The 20,880-nt window shown below is 41.1% G+C and overlaps 1 protein-coding gene across 3 annotated transcripts in view; it reads right to left on the bottom strand.

Annotated features, from left to right (window-relative positions):
* afap1 (actin filament associated protein 1) overlaps nt 1–20,880 on the bottom strand; it is a 243,923-nt gene that overhangs the window by 60,858 nt on the left and 162,185 nt on the right. For all 3 annotated transcript variants that reach the window (XM_061961210.2, XM_061961209.2, XM_061961211.2), the window contains exon 6: nt 15,059–15,238. In XM_061961210.2, the coding sequence (XP_061817194.1) occupies nt 15,059–15,238 (180 nt within the window). The remainder of the gene's footprint in view (nt 1–15,058; nt 15,239–20,880) is intronic.

The raw sequence follows: 20,880 nt of genomic DNA, 5'->3' as shown, positions 1-20,880 counted from the left end.
AAATGTTCAAAAATCTACTATTGATACTTATGATTCCCGAGTGCGGCCACCGCTGCTGCTCACTGCTCCCCTCACCTCGCAGGGGGTGGAACAAGGGGATGGGTCAAACGCAAAGAGTAATTTCCCCACACCTAGTGTGTGTGTGTGACTATCAGTGGTACTTTAACTTTATTGTCAGTTTAATATAAACTACTAAATGAATGAATAGATACACCACAGAAACGCAACATGAACACAGAGAAGTTGGCCAGAAAGAAAAAAGCCACCAGGACTGACTAGGGTTGTCTCGGTACCAAAATGTATTACGATATTTTTCGATACTTTTCTAATTAAAGGGGTCCACAAAAAATGGCATTATTGGTTTTATTTCAACAAAAAAATGTATGGTACTTTGAACATGTTTCTTATTGCAATTTTGTCCTTAAATAAAATAGTGCATATACTAGATAACTTGTCTTTTAGTAGTAAGTACGCAAACAAAGGCTCCTGATTAGTCTGCTGATGTATGCAGTAACATATTGTGTCATTTGACATTCTATTATTTTGTCAACATTATGAGGGACAAGCTGTAAAAATGAATTATTAATCTACTTGTTCATTTACTGTTAATGTTCTATCTACACTTATATAAAAATGTAATAATCACTTATTCTTCTGTTGTTTGGATACTTTACACTAGTTTTAATAATAATAATAATACCTGGGATTTATATAGCGCTTTTCTAAGTACCCAAAGTCGCTTTACATGTAGAACCCATCATTCATTCACACCTGGTGGTGGTAAGCTACTTTCATAGCCACAGCTGCCCTGGGGTAGACTGACGGAAGCGTGGCTGCAATTTGCGCCAACGGCCCCTCCGACCACCACCTGTCATTCATCATTCAATTCACCGGTGTGAGTGGCACCGGGGGCAAAGGGTGAAGTGTCCCGCCCAAGGACACAACGGCAGCGATTTTTGGATGGTAAGAGGCGGGGAGCGAACCTGCAACCCTCAGGTTTCTGGCACGGTTGCTCTACCCACTACGCCATGCCGCCCCTGCAGTTTTGGATGATACCACACATTAAGGTATCGATCCGATACCAAGTAGTTACGGGATCATGCATTGGTCATATTCAAAGTCCTCATGTGTCCAGGGACATATTTCCTGACTTTATAAACATAATATGATTTTTTTTTTAAAAGGAAAAAAGATTTTGTGACAATAGTATCGACGAGATACGCTCTTGTACTTGGTATCATTACTGTGGATGTCAGGTGTAGATCCACCCATGGCGTTTGTTTACATTGTGACGCCGGTGAGCTACGGTGTGTAGAGAAGCATGTTTAGCTATTCCTCGTCCCGCAGGGATGATACTTGTAAGAAACGTACTTTATTTGTCGCCATGGAGGCGAGGATTAGTGATTTAGAAGTAGCTAAAACACTGCCGACTGCGGCTGAACTTTAGCCGCTAGCTAGCTAGCCATGTCTTAAAGCACCTCTTCCTGAGGGCGTTTTAGTGTTATACAAGCCCCGTTTCCATATAAGTTGGGAAATTGTGTTAGATATAAACGGAATACAATGATTTGCAAATCCTTTTCAACCCATATTCAACTGAATGCACTACAAAGACAAGATATTTGATGTTCAAACTGATAAACTTTATTTTTTTTTTTGCAAATAATAATTAACTTAGAATTTTATAGCTGCAACACGTGCCAAGTAGTTGGGAAAGGGCATGTTCACCACTGTGTTACATGGCCTTTTCTTTTAACAATACTCAGTAAACGTTTGGGAACTGAGGAGACACATTTTTTAAGCTTCTCAGGTGGAATTCTTTCCCATTCTTGCTTGATGTACAGCTTAAGTTGTTCAACAGTCCGGGGGTCTCCGTTGTGGTATTTTAGGCTTCATAATGCGCCACACATTTTCAGTGGGAGACAGGTCTGGACTACAGGCAGGCCAGTCTAGTACCCGCACTCTTTTACTATGAAGCCACGTTGATGTAACACGTGGCTTGGCATTGTCTTGCTGAAATAAGCAGGGGCGTCCATGGTAACGTTGCTTGGATGGCAACATATGTTGCTCCAAAACCTGTATGTACTTTCAGCATTAATGGCGCCTTCACAGATGTGTAAGTTACCCATGTCTTGGGCACTAATACACCCCCATACCATCACAGATGCTTGCTTTTCAACTTTGCGCCTATAACAATCCAGGTGGTTCTTTTCCTCATTGGTCCGGAGGACACGACGTCCACAGTTTCCAAAAACAATTTGAAATGTGGACTCATCAGACCACAGAACACTTTTCCACTTTGTATCAGTCAGTCTTAGATGAGCTCAGGCCCAGCGAAGCCGATGGCGTTTCTGGGTGTTGTTGATAAACGGTTTTTGCCTTGCATAGGAAAGTTTTAACTTGCACTTACAGATGTAGCGACCAACTGTAGTTACTGACAGTGGGTTTCTGAAGTGTTCCTGAGCCCATGTGGTGATATCCTTTACACACTGATGTCGCTTGTTGATGCAGTACAGCCTGAGGGATCGAAGGTCACGGGCTTAGCTGCTTACGTGCATGGATTTCTCCAGATTCTCTGAACCCTTTGATGATATTACGGACCGTAGATGGTGAAATCCCTAAATTCCTTGCAATAGCTGGTTGAGAAAGGTTTTTCTTAAACTGTTCAACAATTTGTTCACGCATTTGTTGACAAAGTGGTGACCCTCGCCCCGTCCTTGTTTGTGAATGACTGAGCATTTCATGGAATCTACTTTTATACCCAATCATGGCACCCACCTGTTCCCAATTTGCCTGTTCCAAATAAGTGTTTGATGAGCATTCCTCAACTTTATCAGTATTTATTGGCACCTTTCCCAACTTCTTTGTCACGTGTTGCTGGCATCAAATTCTAAAGTTAATGATTATTTGCAAAAAAAAAAAAATGTTTATCAGTTTGAACATCAAATATGTTGTCTTTGTAGCATATTCAACTGAATATGGGTTGAAAATGATTTGCAAATCATTGTATTCCGTTTATATTTACATCTAACACAATTTCCCAACTCATATGGAAACGGGGTTTGTAGCTTCACTTTAATCCTCAGTTTTTAGGCCAAAATGCGTGCATTCTCCCATTTCTGTCTACACACTGCGTCTGCTTGTAAGTACTCCGGGATTGCGCGCTGCTGAACATGCTCCTCAGCTCGTAAAACCAACAATGTCCAGACGGGTCCCCGTGCCAGCACCAGCACCCAGACTGGTCCCCGTGTCAGCACCACGGCCAGCGCCTGCTTCAGCACTATGGCCAGCGTCCGCTTCTGCTCCACGGCTAGCCCATGCTTCAGCACCTCGGCCAGCTCCTCAGCCTGTCTCCTCGTCTCTGACCCCGACGACATCGTCCTCCTCGTCTCGGACTCCGACGACATCGTCCTCCTCGTCTCTGACTCCGACGACATCGTCCTCCTCATCACGGACTCCGACGACATCGTCCTCCTCGTCTCGGACTCCGACGACATCGTCCTCCTCGTCTCGGACTCCGACGACATCGTTCTCCTCGTCCTGGACTCCGACGACATCGTCCTCCTCGTCTCGGACTCCGACGACATCGTCCTCCTCGTCTCGGACTCCGACGACATCGTTCTCCTCGTCCTGGACTCTGACGACATCGTCCTCCTTGTCTCAGACTCCGAAGACATAAAACTTCTCAGACCTCTCCACAACGCCGCCATCCTCCTCGTCTCCAGCATCGTGACCTCCGGCTGGCCAGCCGCACAGGCGGCTATCACGCGCCCGCATGCGGCGCCCTCTGTTGCCAGTGCATGGACGTTTTTTGCGGTGACAGCAGCGACGCCCAGGACGTTGGCGTAGAACTCTTAGGCTGCTGTGGTTCTTGCGCAACTCGCGTCGGCCAAGGAGGTGGCTTTTCCGTGGTTGCCCACCTCGCCTGCTGCAGCGGCGTATTACTCGCCGCCGCCACCAGATTTGTCCCCGGTGGATTCGGGGACACTTGGGCCGGCGACCCACCACCAGTTCACCCCTCCACCCTCCCTTGACTTTTGATCTCTGTGTTCTTCTGGTTACAGTTATAGGACATCTGGAAGCTGTCCATAAGGAGGGGAATACTGTCACGGCACAAGGGCATGCCGCTGCGCATTCCTCAATGAGCTCCGCGGAGCCCGCCTCGAGTGCTCATCTCCTGCTTCAGCCGGTGGCTGCAATCAATCAGCAATCGACACACCTGTCGTTGACGAGCTTCCTGGGCTTCTTAAGCCAGTGCAGACCTGCATTCCGGGCCAGAACGTAGCTACCTGTTTTGTACAGTAAGCCTGCTCTCCCTCTCTGTATTTTCTCCTTCTTCTGTGTTTCATTGTGCGTTGTCCTGTGTCGTGTCCTTCCAGCAGCAAACCTCCTGCTGTGTGTCTTGTCTCCCCTGTGTTCCTCTCTGGTTTTCTGGCTGCCCCATTTGGATCTCGACCTCCCGCCTGGACATGGACCTTCGACGCCTCGCTATAGCCCCCGACTTCCTGCCTGCGCACGGACCTCCGAGCTTGTCTTGTCCCCCCTTGAACTTCCTCACCTCTCGCTCGACACTCATTAATTCCTGCACGTAGTCGCACACCATACACTGTTGGATTTAGTCACACTCCATTCTCTTGTTTATTAATATTATTATTTTGTATTTATATGTATATATATATATATATATATGTATATATATATATATGGGTTATATATATAAATAAAATAGGGTTAAACAACGCTCCTCCTGTCTGTGCCGTCTCCTCCTCCTGTACACTCGTAACACCCGCAAAGGCCTGGAATTACCATGCGTCTATTTGTTTCTAAATGTGGTCAACTTTCTATTTTGACAGAAAAAAAAATACATGTACTGTATGCAATTTCATATTTTAACCTGAATCTAATATTGCAACAAATATATTATCACACATTCCAAACATCAAAAATAAGTACGTAAATATCTGCTTGACTCATAATTTTAAAGCATTTTATCCATCAAATTGTACAATGTAAAAAATATATTTCGGTAAAAAACTAGTAGCTCAGTTGCCAGAATTTTACCGTAAAAACACGAAACAAAAAAATGTGTAATATTGTTTTTCCATTTACAGTAATACACCGTAAAAACAACGACCATAGGTTTTACAGTAAAACAATGGTACTGTTTTCCCATTTACATTTACTGTATAAACATGGTACATTTTATGGTAAAATTTCCGCAGCTAAACTTTACTTTAAAATACATATTTTTCTTACAGTGTACGTTAAATATATCACAATAAATAATTGTAAGTAAGTGAGGTAAGTGAGGCGATAATAATAAATGCTTATCATCTTCGTGTTTGTCGTCGCTCTCTCCGTTGTGGCTTTGCTACAGCCTCGCTCCCCTACGGCATGGTTGAATGTTTGTGTTGTCATGATGTTTGTGGCTCTCTGCCACACCGGAGTCCGTGTGGAGAGACCGGAGGAGATTCGGAGGAAGAGACAGGGCTGCGGAGCGAGAGATGGATGAGCTTCACGGAGCCCTGGCTGAATGAGCATGTATCGGACACTTCGGTCTCCCTGGACAGATTCTCCCTCATCCGAGCGGACTGGACATTGGTTAAGAGTAGAGATGTCCGATAATATCGGCCTACCGATATTATCGGCTGATAAATGCTTTAAAATGGCGACTTTTTAAAACGCCGCTGTACGTAAAACACGGACGTAGGGAGAAGTACAGAGCAGTTGCGTCTCCCAGTCAGCAGCCCCTCTCCCATCTCCCCTCTCTCCTCTCCCACACACAACACAGGAGTTGACGACTGCAGCATGAGAGGTTTACTGGCGACGCTTGATGACCTCATCAAACCGCCGCGAGCGGAGCATAACAACAACAACAAGAGTGTGTTATTGCCGGTGCTGTAGCCGTGGCTAACAAGCGAGCTCGCTCTGTGACTGACTAATGACAACCATGTCTATGGTTTGGGATTATTTTAAAGGGTCTCTGACGGATAAAAAACTGGCAATTTGCAATGACTGCAAAAAGTTGGTTATGCGAGGAGGAACTAAGAAGTCTTCCTTTAATGCGAGCAATTTGATCTCCCACCTCTTCAAGAATCATAAGGAGATACACGATGAATACAAGCGGAAGAGGGATGAAAAGCAAACAGCGAAAAAAAGTAGTTCCACACAGTTGTCGCTTAAAGGGGAACATTATCACAATTTCAGAATGGTTAAAACCATTAAAAATCAGTTCCCAGTGGCTTATTATAAGTTTTTTTCAAAATTTTACCCATCACGCAATATCCCTAAAAAAAGCTTCAAAGTGCCTGATTTTAACCATCGTTATATACACCCGTCCATTTTCCTGTGACGTCACATAGTGAAGCCAACACAAACAAACATGGCGGAAAGAACAGCAAGCTATAGCGACTCGGATTTCAGCGGCTTAAGCGATTACACAGATTACGAATGTATTGAAACGGATGGTTGTAGTGTGGAGGCAGGTAGCGAAAACGAAATTGAAGAAGAAACTGAAGCTATTGAGCCATATCGGTTTGAACCGTATGCAAGCGAAACCGACGAAAACGGCACGACAGCCAGCGACACGGGAGAAAGCGAGGACGAATTCGGCGATCGCAATCTAACCAACGATTGGTATGTGTTTGTTTGGCATTAAAGGAAACTAACAACTATGAACTAGGTTTACAGCATATGAAATACATTTGGCAACAACATTCACTTTGAGAGTGCAGACAGCCCAATTTTCATCAATTAATATACTCTGTAGACATACCCTCATCCGCGCTCTTTTCCTGAAAGCTGATCTGTCCAGTTTTGGAGTTGATGTCAGCAGGCCAGGGAAGCTAGGGTCGATAGGGGGTTTAGCTCGCTCGTCTGCGGGAACAAACTGCCGCCATTGCTTGCCGTGCTACCGAGGTCCTTTGTCCCTGAATTGCTCACACACTTCGGCAGAATCAATGGGGGTCTGGCGGCAGATTTTTTTGACTTTATCGTTGGAAATGCATCTGCTTTGAGTGTCGCAGGATATCCACACATTCTTGCCATCTCTGTCGTAGCATAGCTTTCGTCGGTAAAGTGTGCGGAACAAACGTCCAATTTCTTGCCACTTTCGCATCTTTGGGCCACTGGTGCAACTTGAATCCGTCCCTGTTCGTGTTGTTACACCCTCCGACAACACACCGACGAGGCATGATGTCTCCAAGGTACGGAAAACAGTCGAAAAAACGGAAAATAACAGAGCTGATTTGACTCGGTGTTTGAGAAAATGGCGGATTGCTTCCCGATGTGACGCCACGTTGTGACGTCATCGCTCCGAGAGCGAATATTAGAAAGGCGTTTAATTCGCCAAAAGTCACCCATTTAGAGTTCGGAAATCAGTTAAAAAAATATATGGCCTTTTTTCTGCAACATCAAGGTATATATTGACGCTTACATAGGTCTGGTGATAATGTTCCCCTTTAAAGACTCCAAACAAACAACAAAAACCACCCCAAGGTGAAAGCCCACGCAATATGGCAAAACGCTACGGTGGAGTTTGGTGTGGCTAGTCTGCCGTGCATGGCGCACACTTTGCAGCTTGCAGTGAGCGGAGCTGCTCTGTCTCAACGCAGCATTTCAGAAGCTCTGGCTGACTGCCAGGCCACTTCAAGCCCTCACCACTCGCTTGCAGCACATTTGTGTTACTCATACAAATAAGTTAGAGCAGGGCAGATTGAGCCCAGTTTATAATTTCCTGTTATACAGAATGCCAGGCAGTCTTGCACTAAAGGAGGACTATGTTATTATTTACTTTATTACTCTAGTATACTCTGGACTGGAGCTGTGTGCCGTCATTGTTTTTGTAGCTGTTGTTTTGAGGCATGTTTAAAAAAAATAAAAAATAATAATAATGCACTTTGCGAAAGTCAAAGTACAGTATTTCCCATAGTTGTAGAGGGTATCAGGATTATCTCAGGGAGAGCATGTCCCAAATTCCAATCTGCTGTTTTGAGGCATGTTATAAAAAATAATGCACTTTGTGACTTCGATAATAAATATGGCAGTGCCATGTTGGCACTTTTTTCCATAACTTGAGTTGAAGTTGTTCTCTTATTTTGGTAAACCTTGTTACATTGTTTAATGCATCCAGCGGGGCATCACAACAAAATTAGGCATAATAATGTGTTAATTCCACGACTGTATATATCGGTATCGGTTGATATCGGTATCGGTAATTAAGAACATCGGATATCGGCAAATAAGCCATTATCGGACATCTCTAGTTGAGAGCTTTGTTGGGTCTGTTCCTGGCCCCCGACCCCAAAAGACCATGGCGTGGAGCATTGCAGAGGCCACCACAATGTATGTGGGTGTAGAAATGGTGTTTTATTGTGTTGTTTGTCTATGCATGGTGTAATCGTATGTATGATATATTGCTCATTTTTTGCTTTTTCGTTGTGTTTTACTTTTGTAGCTGTATGTAAAAAGTGGTGCTGCTGAAGTGGCAGCTGGCTGAATCACCTTTGTGCTTTTTTAAAACGGTATTTTATGTTCTTTGATGTTTCCCTCTGGTTGAACAGTGTGGTGTGGTGTTTTGTTACCTTGTTTTTGTGGACTTTTTGTATCTGCACAGGAACCACATCATTTTCCCATTGTGGGATGAATAAAGTCTATCCTACACTGCAAAAACTGAAATCTAAGTAAGATTGAATACCTCAAATAAGGGTGATATTTGCTTATTTTCTGTCTGATAAGATAATTCTTCTCACTAAGCAGATTTTATGTTAGTGTTTTACTTGTTTTAAGTGTTTTGGTCCTAAATGATCTCAGTAAGATATTACAGCTTTTTGCTGAGATTTGATGACCTATATTGAGTAAAACATGCTTGAAACTAGAATATCAACTGTTGCAAAGCTGTGTCATCAACACTCACAAGTATAAAACTGCTTTTTCAAAGTAAGAATTTCCTATTTCAAGCATGAAATAAAAAAATCATGACTTTGAAACAATTGTGTCTCATAATTAAAACAGATGACAGCCAAACGGACTTTGCTGTTTTATTTTCAATGAAACAATAAAAAATATGTACTCATATAGTAGTACAGTTGGCACAGTACAGCAAACTGACAGTTAATATTTAGACATTTAACATTTCTAACTATTTTGAACAGAAATAGTTCATATATATATATATATATATATATATATATATATATATATATATATATATATATATATATATATATATATATATAATTGACTGAAAGAGCACTCACTTGGCACGATGATGTCATGTTATCGATGGGAAAATGCAAGAAATTGAATGCCTAGTGCATATCATTATGTCAAGATAATGGCACTAGCATTTACTTAATTTAAAGGGGAACATTATCACAATTTCAGAAGGGTTAAAACCATTAAAAATCAGTTCCCAGTGGCTTATTTTAATTTTCGAAGTTTTTTTCAAAATTTTACCCATCACGCAATATCCCTAAAAAAAGCTTCAAAGTGCCTGATTTTAACCATCGTTATAAACACCCGTCCATTTTCCTGTGACGTCACATAGTGATGCCAATACAAACAAACATGGCGGAAAGAACAGCAAGCTATAGCGACATTAGCTCGAATTCAGACTCGGATTTCAGCGGTTTAAGCGATTCAACAGATTACGCATGTATTGAAACGGATGGTTGTAGTGTGGAGGCAGGTAGCGAAAACGAAACTGAAGAAGAAACTGAAGCTATTGAGCCATATCGGTTTGAACCGTATGCAAGCGACAGCCAGCGACACGGAAGAAAGCGAGGACGAATTTGGCGATCGCCTTCTAACCAACGATTGGTATGTGTTTGTTTGGCATTAAAGGAAACTAACAACTATGAACTAGGTTTACAGCATATGAAATACATTTGGCAACAACATGCACTTTGAGAGTGCAGACAGCCCATTTCAGGCGCGCTAAGAACATATATTTTTCCACGATTTCAGCACTCGGGTTAACCATACCTAAATAGACACAAAATACTGCATTACACAAGACTACCCGAATGTACTCGAATGATTGAAAAAAATTTATGTTTTTAAGCTAAATTATTGGTAAACACAGTTTATGTATAATAATTTACGTAAAACCGCGAGTAATGAATAAAGTTTTCATCAATTAATATATTCTGTAGACATACCCTCATCCACTCTCTTTTCCTGAAAGCTGATCTGTCCAGTTTTGGAGTTGATGTCGGCATCTGCTTTGAGTGTCGCAGGATATCCACACATTCTTGCCATCTCTGTCGTAGCATAGCTTTCGTCGGTAAAGTGTGCGGAACAAACGACTGACCATTTCGTCGGCTTTCCCCACAGCCTCGTATTTTGAACAAATTCCGTCCAATTTCTTGCCACTTTCGCATCTCTGGGCCACTGGTGCAACTTGAATCCGTCCCTGTTCGTGTTGTTACACCCTCCGACAACACACCGACGAAAGTGAGAAAATGGCGGATTGCTTCCCGATGTGACGTCACGTTGTGATGTCATCGCTCCGAGAGCGAATAATAGAAAGGCGTTTAATTCGCCAAAATTCACCCATTTAGAGTTCGGAAATCGGTTAAAAAAATATATGGTCTTTTTTCTGCAACATCAAGGTATATATTGACGCTTACATAGGTCTGGTGATAATGTTCCCCTTTAAGAATATTTTTCAACATATTGAGCAAAAAGGTCTCATATTTGTTTTTTCTACCAAGAAAAGTGCACTTGTTATTAGTGAGAATATACTTATTTTAAGGTATTTTTTGGGTTCATTGAGGTTAGCTAATTTTATTTGTTTTGGAAAATCTTGACAAGCCAAATTTTCTTGTTCTATTGGCAGATAATCTTGCTTAGTTCAAGTAAGTGCCCCTAACTTTTGTATTTTTTTTTCTTGTTTTTGAACACTGACTTTTTGCAGTGTATACACATTCCTGACTCTTCATTTTAGACACTATGACATTTTTACCGAGCCTTCACTATTTCTTTTTTGACAATACCCCAATAATATTGTACCGTAGCTTTAATATCGTGACAATACCACACCATGAGATTTTGATATCGTTACATCCCTAGTTAATAGCGGCGACTGCAGCAAACGTAAAGCCACCTGACTGATGAGAAAGTGTTTGATAAGAGGCAACAATTTGAAAGAAAAGACCACTGGGCAAAAGCACTTGACGATTAGTAGTTTTTGATTAACTTAAAGGGGAACATTATCACCAGACCTATGTAAGCGTCAATATATACCTTGATGTTGCAGAAAAAAGACCATATATTTTTTTAACCGATTTCCGAACTCTAAATGGGTGAATTTTGGCGAATTAAACGCCTTTCTATTATTCACTCTCGGAGCGATGACGTCACGTCACATCGGGAAGCAATCCGCCATTTTCTCAAACACATTACAAACACCGAATCAAATCAGCTCTGTTATTTTCCGTTTTTTCGACTGTTTTCCGTACCTTGGAGACATCATGCCTCGTCGGTGTGTTGTCGGAGGGTGTAACAACACGAACAGGGACGGATTCAAGTTGCACCAGTGGCCCAAAGATGCGAAAGTGGCAAGAAATTGGACGAAATTTGTTCAAAATACGAGGGTGTGGGAAAAGCCGACAAAAATGGTCAGTCGTTTGTTCCGCACACTTTACCGACGAAAGCTATGCTACGACAGAGATGGCAAGAATGTATGGATATCCTGCGACACTCAAAGCAGATGCATTTCCGAGTGGTGAAGTTGGTAGAGTGGCCGTGCCAGCAATCGGAGGGTTGCTGGTTACTTGGGTTCAATCCCCACCTTCTACCATCCTCGTCATGTCCGTTGTGTCCTTGGGCAAGACACTTCACCCCTTGCTCCTGATGGCTGCTGGTTAGCGCCTTGCATGGCAGCTCCCGCCATCAGTGTGTGAATGTGTGTGTGAATGGGTGAATGTGGAAATACTGTCAAAGCGCTTTGAGTACCTTGAAGGTAGAAAAGCGCTATACAAGTATAACCCATTCATTCATTCATTCATTCCAACGATAAAGTCAAAGAAATCTGCCGCCAGACCCCCATTGAATCTGCCGGAGTGTGTGAGCCATTCAGGGACAAAGGACCTCGGTAGCACGGCAAGCAATGGCGGCAGTTTGTTCCCGCAGACGAGCGAGCTAAACCCCCTGGATGTCTTGGCTCACACCGCTTCTACCGTCCCTTATGCCACCAAAGATGATCAAGAGAAGAATATCGACCCTAGCTTCCCTGGCCTGCTGACATCAACTCCAAAACTGGACAGATCAGCTTTCAGGAAAAGAGAGCGGATGAGGGTATGTCTACATAATATATTAATTGATGAAAACTTTTCATTACTCGCGGTTTTACGTAAATTATTATACATAAACTGTGTTTACCAATAATTTAGCTTAAAAACATTACAACACTAAAAACAAACACATACCAATCGTTGGTTAGAAGGCGATCACCGAATTCGTCCTCGCTTTCTCCCGTGTCGCTGGCTGTCGTGTCGTTTTCGCTTGCATACGGTTCAAACCGATATGGCTCAATAGCTTCAGTTTCTTCTTCAATTTCGCTTAAGCCGCTGAAATCAGAGTCTGAATCCGAGCTAATGTCGCTACCTTGCTGTTCTATCCGCCATGTTTGTTTGTATTGGCATCACTATGTGACGTCACAGGAAAATGGACGGGTGTATATAACGATGGTTAAAATCAGGCACTTTGAAGCTTTTTTTAGGGATATTGCGTGATGGGTAAAATTTTGAAAAAAACTTCGAAAAATAAAATAAGCCACTGGAACTGATTTTTAATGGTTTTAACCCTTCTGAAATTGTGATAATGTTCCCCTTTAATGGTTCATTTTAAATTCTTAGTGGAAAAAAATGCACTTTATAATTTGAACTCAAATTTCTTTATGTTCTACAATTGAATGTTGTCTTTGTATGGGCAAGCACTTATTGCACATTTTATTACTCTTCGGGAAAGGGGGGTGGGAGGGTCCCCACATCTGCGGTCCCTTCCAAGGTTTCTTGTTGTTCCCAATGAGTTGAGTTTTTTCTTGCCCTGATGTGGGATCTGACGTTGTGGCTTGTGCAGCCCTTTGAGACGTTTGTGATTAAGGGTTATATAAGTCAACTTTGAATGATATTATTTCACTTTGAGTGTTTAAATATGTTTACCTTTTTTCGTTTTACTCTATTAAAGTTTTGTTTTTTTAATGATGAAGAAAAATATGTAGTGCGTAACATCTGTTTTATGTGACGTCACGCAAATTCACTTCCTATTGTACTATAGCTTGGAGTATCGATCAATCTCTGCCAAAGAGAGCACAACTTGAAAGGTTTAATGTGCACAATTGAATGTCTAAGTTGCTCAGACAGGAATGTGTTGATACACGTTTGGATTGGAGATGTCGTTTTTTTTTCCAATGAGGACATACGTTAATGCCTCTTGTTTTCATGTTAGCTGTTCAGCCAGCTACCGCTAGCTTGCTTCTCCAGCAAATGAGCAGTGTTCATCGAAGTGTTATTAATAGAGATGTCCGATAATGGCTTTTTTGCCGATATCCGATATTCCCCAACTCTTAATTACCGATTCCGATATCAACCGATAACGATATATACAGTTGTGGAATTAACACATTATTATGCCTAATTTTGTTGTGATGCCCCGTTGGATGCATTAAACAATGTAACAAGGTTTTCCAAAATAAATCAACTCAAGTTATGGAACAAAATGCCAACATGGCACTGCCATATTTATTATTAAAGTCACAAAGTGCATTTTTTTTTTTAACATGCCTCAAAACAGCAGCTTGGAATTTGGGGCATGCTCTCCCTGAGAGAGCATGAGGAGGTTGAGGTGGGCGGGGTTGAGGTGGACGAGGGGTAGGGGGTAGCGGGGGTGTATATTGTAGCGTCCCGGAAGACTTAGTGCTGCAAGGGGTTCTGGGTATTTGTTCTGTTGTGTTTATGTTGTGTTACGTTGCGGATTTTCTCCCGAAATGTGTTTGTCATTCTTGTTTGGTGTGGGTTCACAGTGTGGCGCATATTTGTAACAGTGTTAAAGTTGTTTACACGGCCACCCTCAGTGTGACCTGTATGTCTGTTGACCAAGTATAATATGCATTCACTAGTGTGTGTGAAAAGCCGTAGATATTATGTGATTGGGGCGGCACGCAAAGGAAGTACCTTTCAGGTTTATTGGCGCTCTGTACTTCTCCCTACGTCCGTGTACACGGCGGCGTTTTAAAAAGTCATAAATGTAACTTTTTGAAACCGATACCGATAATTTTGAAACCAATACCGATCATTTCCGATATTACATTTTAAAGCATTTATCGGCCGATAATATCGGCGGTACCATATTATCGGACATCCCTCGTTATCAATCACAGTTTTACGATAATTTAAATTTAAAACAGTAATAATAAGCGTGGGAAATTTCACCGCAATTTTTAATTATACCGTTTATCACCACTTCTATATTTTTTATATCACTTCTATATTTTTTATACCACTTCTATATTTTTTATATCACTTCTATATTTTTTATATCACTTCTATATTTTTTATATTTTTATATATTTACACATTGTTTTTCTAGCATGCACACATCGCACTGTATGGAATGGCCTCAATCTCGTTACCCTGCGTAATGACAATAAAGCTGATTCTGATTCTGATCCCTATTTTGATTATCATTTCCTTTTTTCCCTTCATTAGTGGACAAATTGAAACACTTAAAGCTGCTCTAAATACATATTTTATTGAGCTATTTAACTACCCTTATATTTATTTTTTATATTTTATCATGTTCTGTTTGTGTTGTGTTGTGTTTGCTCGGTACTCGTTTTATCTTTTAACCTGCTCATTGTACAGCACTTTGGCTACCCCTGTGGTAAATTTTAAATGTGCTTTATAAATAAAGTTGATTTGATTTGATTTGATTTATTTCCACCTTGCAATATTAATTAAGTACAGGATCTCGTAATAATATATTTTTTTATTATCAACCATAAAAACTTTATAAAAGAAGAATAAATAAATATACATAAATAATATAAAGATTTTACCTTGAGCCACTGGTCTGCCTGTTCTTTACTCTGGACGGCCAGCACCAGTGCATCCGCCGCCTGGTGGACAATCCTTAGCTCGTGTCTCTTCTTCTTGCCGTCTTTGGGGACATGGGTGATGCTGCAACCCGTCAGCGTCAGCTCCATCTGGGGGGTGTGGTCTTTGGACGATTTATAACACTATGGAATGAAAAAATTAGGCATCTTAATGACATATTACCCAGACAGAAGATACAGTATTAGGGGTGTAACAGTACAAGGGGCATGCAGTCAGGGGAGGCAGAGCCTGACTTGTCATGATTAAAAATATATATATATTAATGTAACTGTTTTAAAAGTAACTTTCTGTAGGTAAGATTATATACAGGGCAGAAAACTGATATTGAGTCTGCAGCTATAGACTTTCCCAGCAACGTGAGCAAACGCACCAGTTTTTGTGCACTGTGCCTAGTCCTGAGTACACTGGACGAATACAGTGTATAATACAGGTCTTTTTTTAGGGCTCCAATCAGCGTTCCCTCTAAGGTGCGAGCCTGTGCAATTGCGCACTGCTCAAGTGTCCTCTGCGCACGACAAATCTATGCCACGCACAAAATCAAATGAAAAAATAAGCGCATAACAATTTTCGACACACGGACACGACAGAGAAAACAGTTTTCGTCATCATTGTCCAAATATTGTAACGTCTGTCGAGACGCTTTGAGGACATGAATTCCATCGTTCACTTTATTGAGCAAAACTCTGTCGGCCATAAACACATCACCAAAACATTAGTAAAACAAATGATATCTAGCAAAAGTGGTCGTTTTCTGCAGTACAAACCAAACCAAAAGCAACTTTGTTATATCAACTGCTCCAGAGCGCTCTTACTCACATGCGCCAACACATGCACATATGGCACTTAGCCAATGATGCGTTTACAGCCACACAAAAAGTCGGACAACTCCAACACCACACATAAAGTGTCATTCCAGGTCGTTACACTATGATTTACCAATCAAATGTGTGCTTGTTCTCGTGTCATTCATTAGGAATCTTAATTTATAAATATTAATCATGAAATGCTGTTAGTATATTAAAGGGGAACATTATCACAATTTCAGAAGGGTTAAAACCATTAAAAATCAGTTCCCAGTGGCTTATTATATTTTTCGAAGATTTTTTCAAAATTTTACCCATCATGCAATATCCCTAAGAAAAGCTTCAAAGTGCCTGATTTTAACCATCGTTATAAACACCCGTCCATTTTCCTGTGACGTCACATAGTGAAGCCAACACAAACAAACATGGCGGAAAGAACAGCAAGCTATAGCGACATTAGCTCGGATTCAGACTCGGATTTCAGCGGCTTAAGCGATTCAACAGATTACGAATGTATTGAAACGAATGGTTGTAGTGTGGAGGCAGGTAGCGAAAACGAAATTGAAGAAGAAACTGAAGCTATTGAGCCATATCGGTTTGAACCGTATGCAAGCGAAACCGACAAAAACGACACGACAGCCAGCGACACGGGAGACAGCGAGGACGAATTTGGCGATCGCCTTCTAACCAACGATTGGTATGTGTTTGTTTGGCATTAAAGGAAACTAACAACTATGAACTAGGTTTACAGCATATGAAATACATTTGGCAACAACATGCACTTTAAGAGTGCAGACAGCCCAGTTTTCATAAATTAATATATTCTGTAGACATACCCTTATCCGCTCTCTTTTCCTGGGGGTCTGGCGGTAGATTTCTTTGACTTTATCGTTGGAAATGCATCTGCTTTGAGTGTCGCAGGATATCCACACATTCTTGCCATCTCTGTCGTAGCATAGCTTTCGTCGGTAAAGTGTGCGGAACAAACGTCCAATTTCTTGCCACTTTCGCATCTTTGGGCCACTGGTGCAACTTGAATCCGCCCCAACACACCGACGAGGCATGATGTCTCCAAGGTACGGAAAACAGTCGAAAAAACGGAAAATAACAGAGCTGATTTGACTCGGTGTTTGAGAAAATGGCGGATTGCTTCCCGATGTGACGCCACGTTGTGACGTCATCGCTCCGAGAGCGAATATTAGAAAGGCGTTTAATTCGCCAAAATTCACCCATTTAGAGTTCGGAAATCGGTTAAAAAAATATATGGTCTTTTTTCTGCAACATCAAGGTATATATTGACGCTTACATCGGTCTGGTGATAATGTTCCCCTTTAAATAAATACTAATACAAATATATTTTTTACAAACAGGAAGTTGCAGGAATGTACACATGATCCCCTGCTTACATCTCATTGTGCAACATGTGAATGTATTAATGGGAACTAAATGCAATGTCTGAAAGGGGTACAAACTATTTCCAAAGCAGGACCTCCACCCAGACAAACAATACAAGTACACAGTTCATGAAAAACAATATTTGTTGTTATTGTCATTGTAAGTGGGCCTAAACACTTATATTAGAAAATAATCTCATGGAAATGACTGCTGTCATTTGATTATAATAATAAGAGAATGTTGTCTGTCTATCTGTGTTGGCCCTGCGATGAGGTGGGGACATTTACAGGGTGTACCCCGCCTTCCGCCCGAATGCAGCTGAGACAGGCTCCAGCACCCCCCGCGACCCCGAAAGGGACAAGCGGTAGAAAATGGATGGATGTATGGAGATTGAACTTGTTATTTAGTCAGGTTTGGGACAGGTGTGCTGCTGGTGTAGCCACAGTGTGCACGTCTGATGCTGCTCCACTGAATGCTCAGGAAGTTTTTGCGTTTGCTCACACACGTGAAAAATTAGAGGGAACATTGGCTCCAATGTGCTTAAGTGACAAAAGGTGCACAACCGCATGGATTCTGGCTGCGCGGTATTCTCCCTCTCGACTTAAAGGGGAACTGCACTTTTTTTTTTAAATGTTGCCCATCGTTCGCAATCTTTATGAAAGACATGACAAAGGATGTATTTTTTTATGCATTCTAACTAGCAAATAAACATTTAAAAAAAAGTCTGCTTACAACGGAGCCAATGGGAGGTCCTCTATTCCGCTCATAAAACCCAATAAAAAAATCCAAAAAGTACCAACAATATTACATTTACATTTGGTGACTTGAATATTAACAAGTATTAGTGCCCTTCCATCCATTTTCTACCACTCTTTCGGGGTCGCGGGGGGTGCTGGAGCCTATAAGTGATATTGTTATTATATGTGCTAAAGCAGACAAACTATTTATAGCGAGCTTGTTTGCCAATGTTGACATGATCGACTGATCAGCTGCTTCCTCGTTTCCTTGCTCGTCAAACTTTGTTGTGGATCGTAAATCCTGCCTCTCACCTGGATAGTAGAAGGACGAGGACGTATTCTGACAAGTTGGTACACTTTGACAGCCAATTTAGACCCGGCGAGAACAACACAAAAAGACGCTTGGTTCCACCCCCCTTTTCTTTGCGAGGACTATGAATAATTTTTCATCTAAATGGGAATATATGAACATCCTAGCAGTCGGCATCCAGATGACAGCAGAGCTTGTACAGTAAGTGATGTTTTGTTATGTTTGTTGGCTCTCAAAGTCTGCAGTGAGTAATAATCAGTGTTTTGAAGAAAAAAAAAGCTGTGATGTGTTTTTCAAATTAATGCTCCGCTTAAGCTTAAAATGATCAAAATACATATATATTAAATGTTATTATAAATGTTAATACATTACATATATACGTACATCATATATATAAAACCTTAAATGAGGCGTTTGGATGTTTTTAAGTGCTTTATTTAATATTTGGAATGCATAAAAAAAATACAACTGTCGTCATGTCTTTCATAATGATTTTGAACGATAGGTAAAATTGTTGTCCATCATCTTAAACACATTCATAATAACATAATAATAATAATAATAATAATAGATTTTATTTGTAAAAAGCACTTTACATTGAGTAAACAACCTCAAAGTGCAACAGTGTATTAAAAAAATTAAGATAAAAAGATAATAAAAAATAAATAAAAATAAAAACTATAACAGCCAAATAGCTAGAACTAGTATGTATATATCTAAAAAAAAAAGGCTTTTTTTTTTTTTTAAAAAGAAGGGGTTTTAAGCCTTTTTTAAAAGCATCCACAGTCTGTGGTGCCCTCAGGTGGTCAGGGAGATAGTTCCACAGACTGGGAGCGGCGGAGCAGAAAGCCCGGTCTCCCATTGTTCGTAGCTTTGTCCTCTGAGGTTGGAGGAGGTTACTTGTCCGGAGCGGAGGTGTCGAGTGGAGGATTTGGGGGTGAGTAGTTCTTTGAGGTAGAGGGGGGCATTTCCATGTAATAATTACGTATTTTGGTCATTTTGAGCATACGGCGGCGCATTAAAACCTCTAAAGGCCTTAGTGGCCACATGCGTGCACAGCACCTTTTAGCTCTTATTTCCAAAATCGTGTACACTACTGAATTGGGGTCTCATGGCCGCTTATGTGGACACTTATACTGCCATCTGGTGGTGTCAGAAGAGTATAACATACAATGGAATTTGGAAAAAGAAGTGTAAAAATAAGAATTAGTATGTCACTAAACATGAAGTACACATTTGTGTACTTATGGACTAAGTACATCATATCAAAAGATGATTCTTAGTTTTTATTCTAATTAGGGTCCAATTAGCCCAAATAGCAAAGATAAATAAAAAAAAGCATGTAAAAAAACAGCTTGGGCCTTAAGAGGTTAACTTCACAAACACAAAGTTCGCTTTTTCCACTAATCATGGCAGACTCTGAGACAAATGATGATCCAGAACTAAGGGTGTAACGGTACACAAAAATTTCAGTTCGGTACGTACTTCGGTTTAGAGGTCACGGTTCGGTTCATTTTCGGTACAGTAAGAAAACAACAAAATATACATTTTCTGGTTATTTATTTACCAAAATTTGTAAACAATGGCTTTATCCTTTTAACATTGCTTTAAAATAGCTGTGTGTGATGGATGTGAGCCACCACTAGGCTGATCAGTGCAACAGCAGGCGGTCATGAATGTTAAGCATAACAATAACATACATATACACACAGGGTCCATTGCCAGGGTTAATGCAGTCAACATATATAAAATAAAAACTAAACAAGATAAGGCTCAGAATTGTTTTTTTTAACAAAACCTTTCTACATATAAATTGCAACATTTCCACATATAAAGTGCAACATTAAACTGCTTCAAGTTGTTGCTCAGATTAAATAAAATTACAAACTTTTCTTCTACATACAAAAAGTGCAACATTAAACAGTTTCAAGTCAACTCAGCCTCAGATTAACTTTTCTTTCCCTGCCCCAGCCTTTAACCCTGGTGACTTTCACTCAATTTTCATGTTTTTTGCCAGAAAAATCAGTTTATCCACATTGTCTGCAGAAAGAGCACACCTGCTTGCAGTTAAAATGTCTACAGCCGTGGAAAATACCCTTTCGCTGGGCACGGAGGTAGCAGGTATGGCGAGGTAGTGCCTGGCTAACTTGGCAGTAAGAGGATATATGGGCTCATTGTTCTTCCACCATAGAAGTGGGTCAAAATCTAGTTTTTAATGCAATATGGTCTTAAATCTGCTGTTATAAAAACATTTGTTATTGCTTCAGCCCTGTCTGAATCGCCGAGGAGAAGCTGCTTGAATGCGGTGGGATCTGTGTTTGTTCGTCTTTCTCTTCGTTGAAGCGATGTTATCCATTGTTGTATCGCACCGTGAAGCTGAAATGTTCCCAAACGGGAGATCTTAACAAGGCAGGAGGGTCTTTCACATGTTGTCGCAGCCAGGTCGTTGCTAGGTATGCCGAGTGTTGTGCCTCAGTGTGCATTGTTTACAAAACGTGCGGTGCGCTACTTAATACATC

The sequence above is a fragment of the Nerophis lumbriciformis genome, linkage group LG05, assembly GCF_033978685.3.
Source record: "Nerophis lumbriciformis linkage group LG05, RoL_Nlum_v2.1, whole genome shotgun sequence".
NCBI lineage: Eukaryota > Metazoa > Chordata > Actinopteri > Syngnathiformes > Syngnathidae > Nerophis > Nerophis lumbriciformis.
The sequence above is the reverse complement of the archived record's forward strand: the minus strand, read 5'-3'. Positions and strand labels throughout refer to the sequence as shown.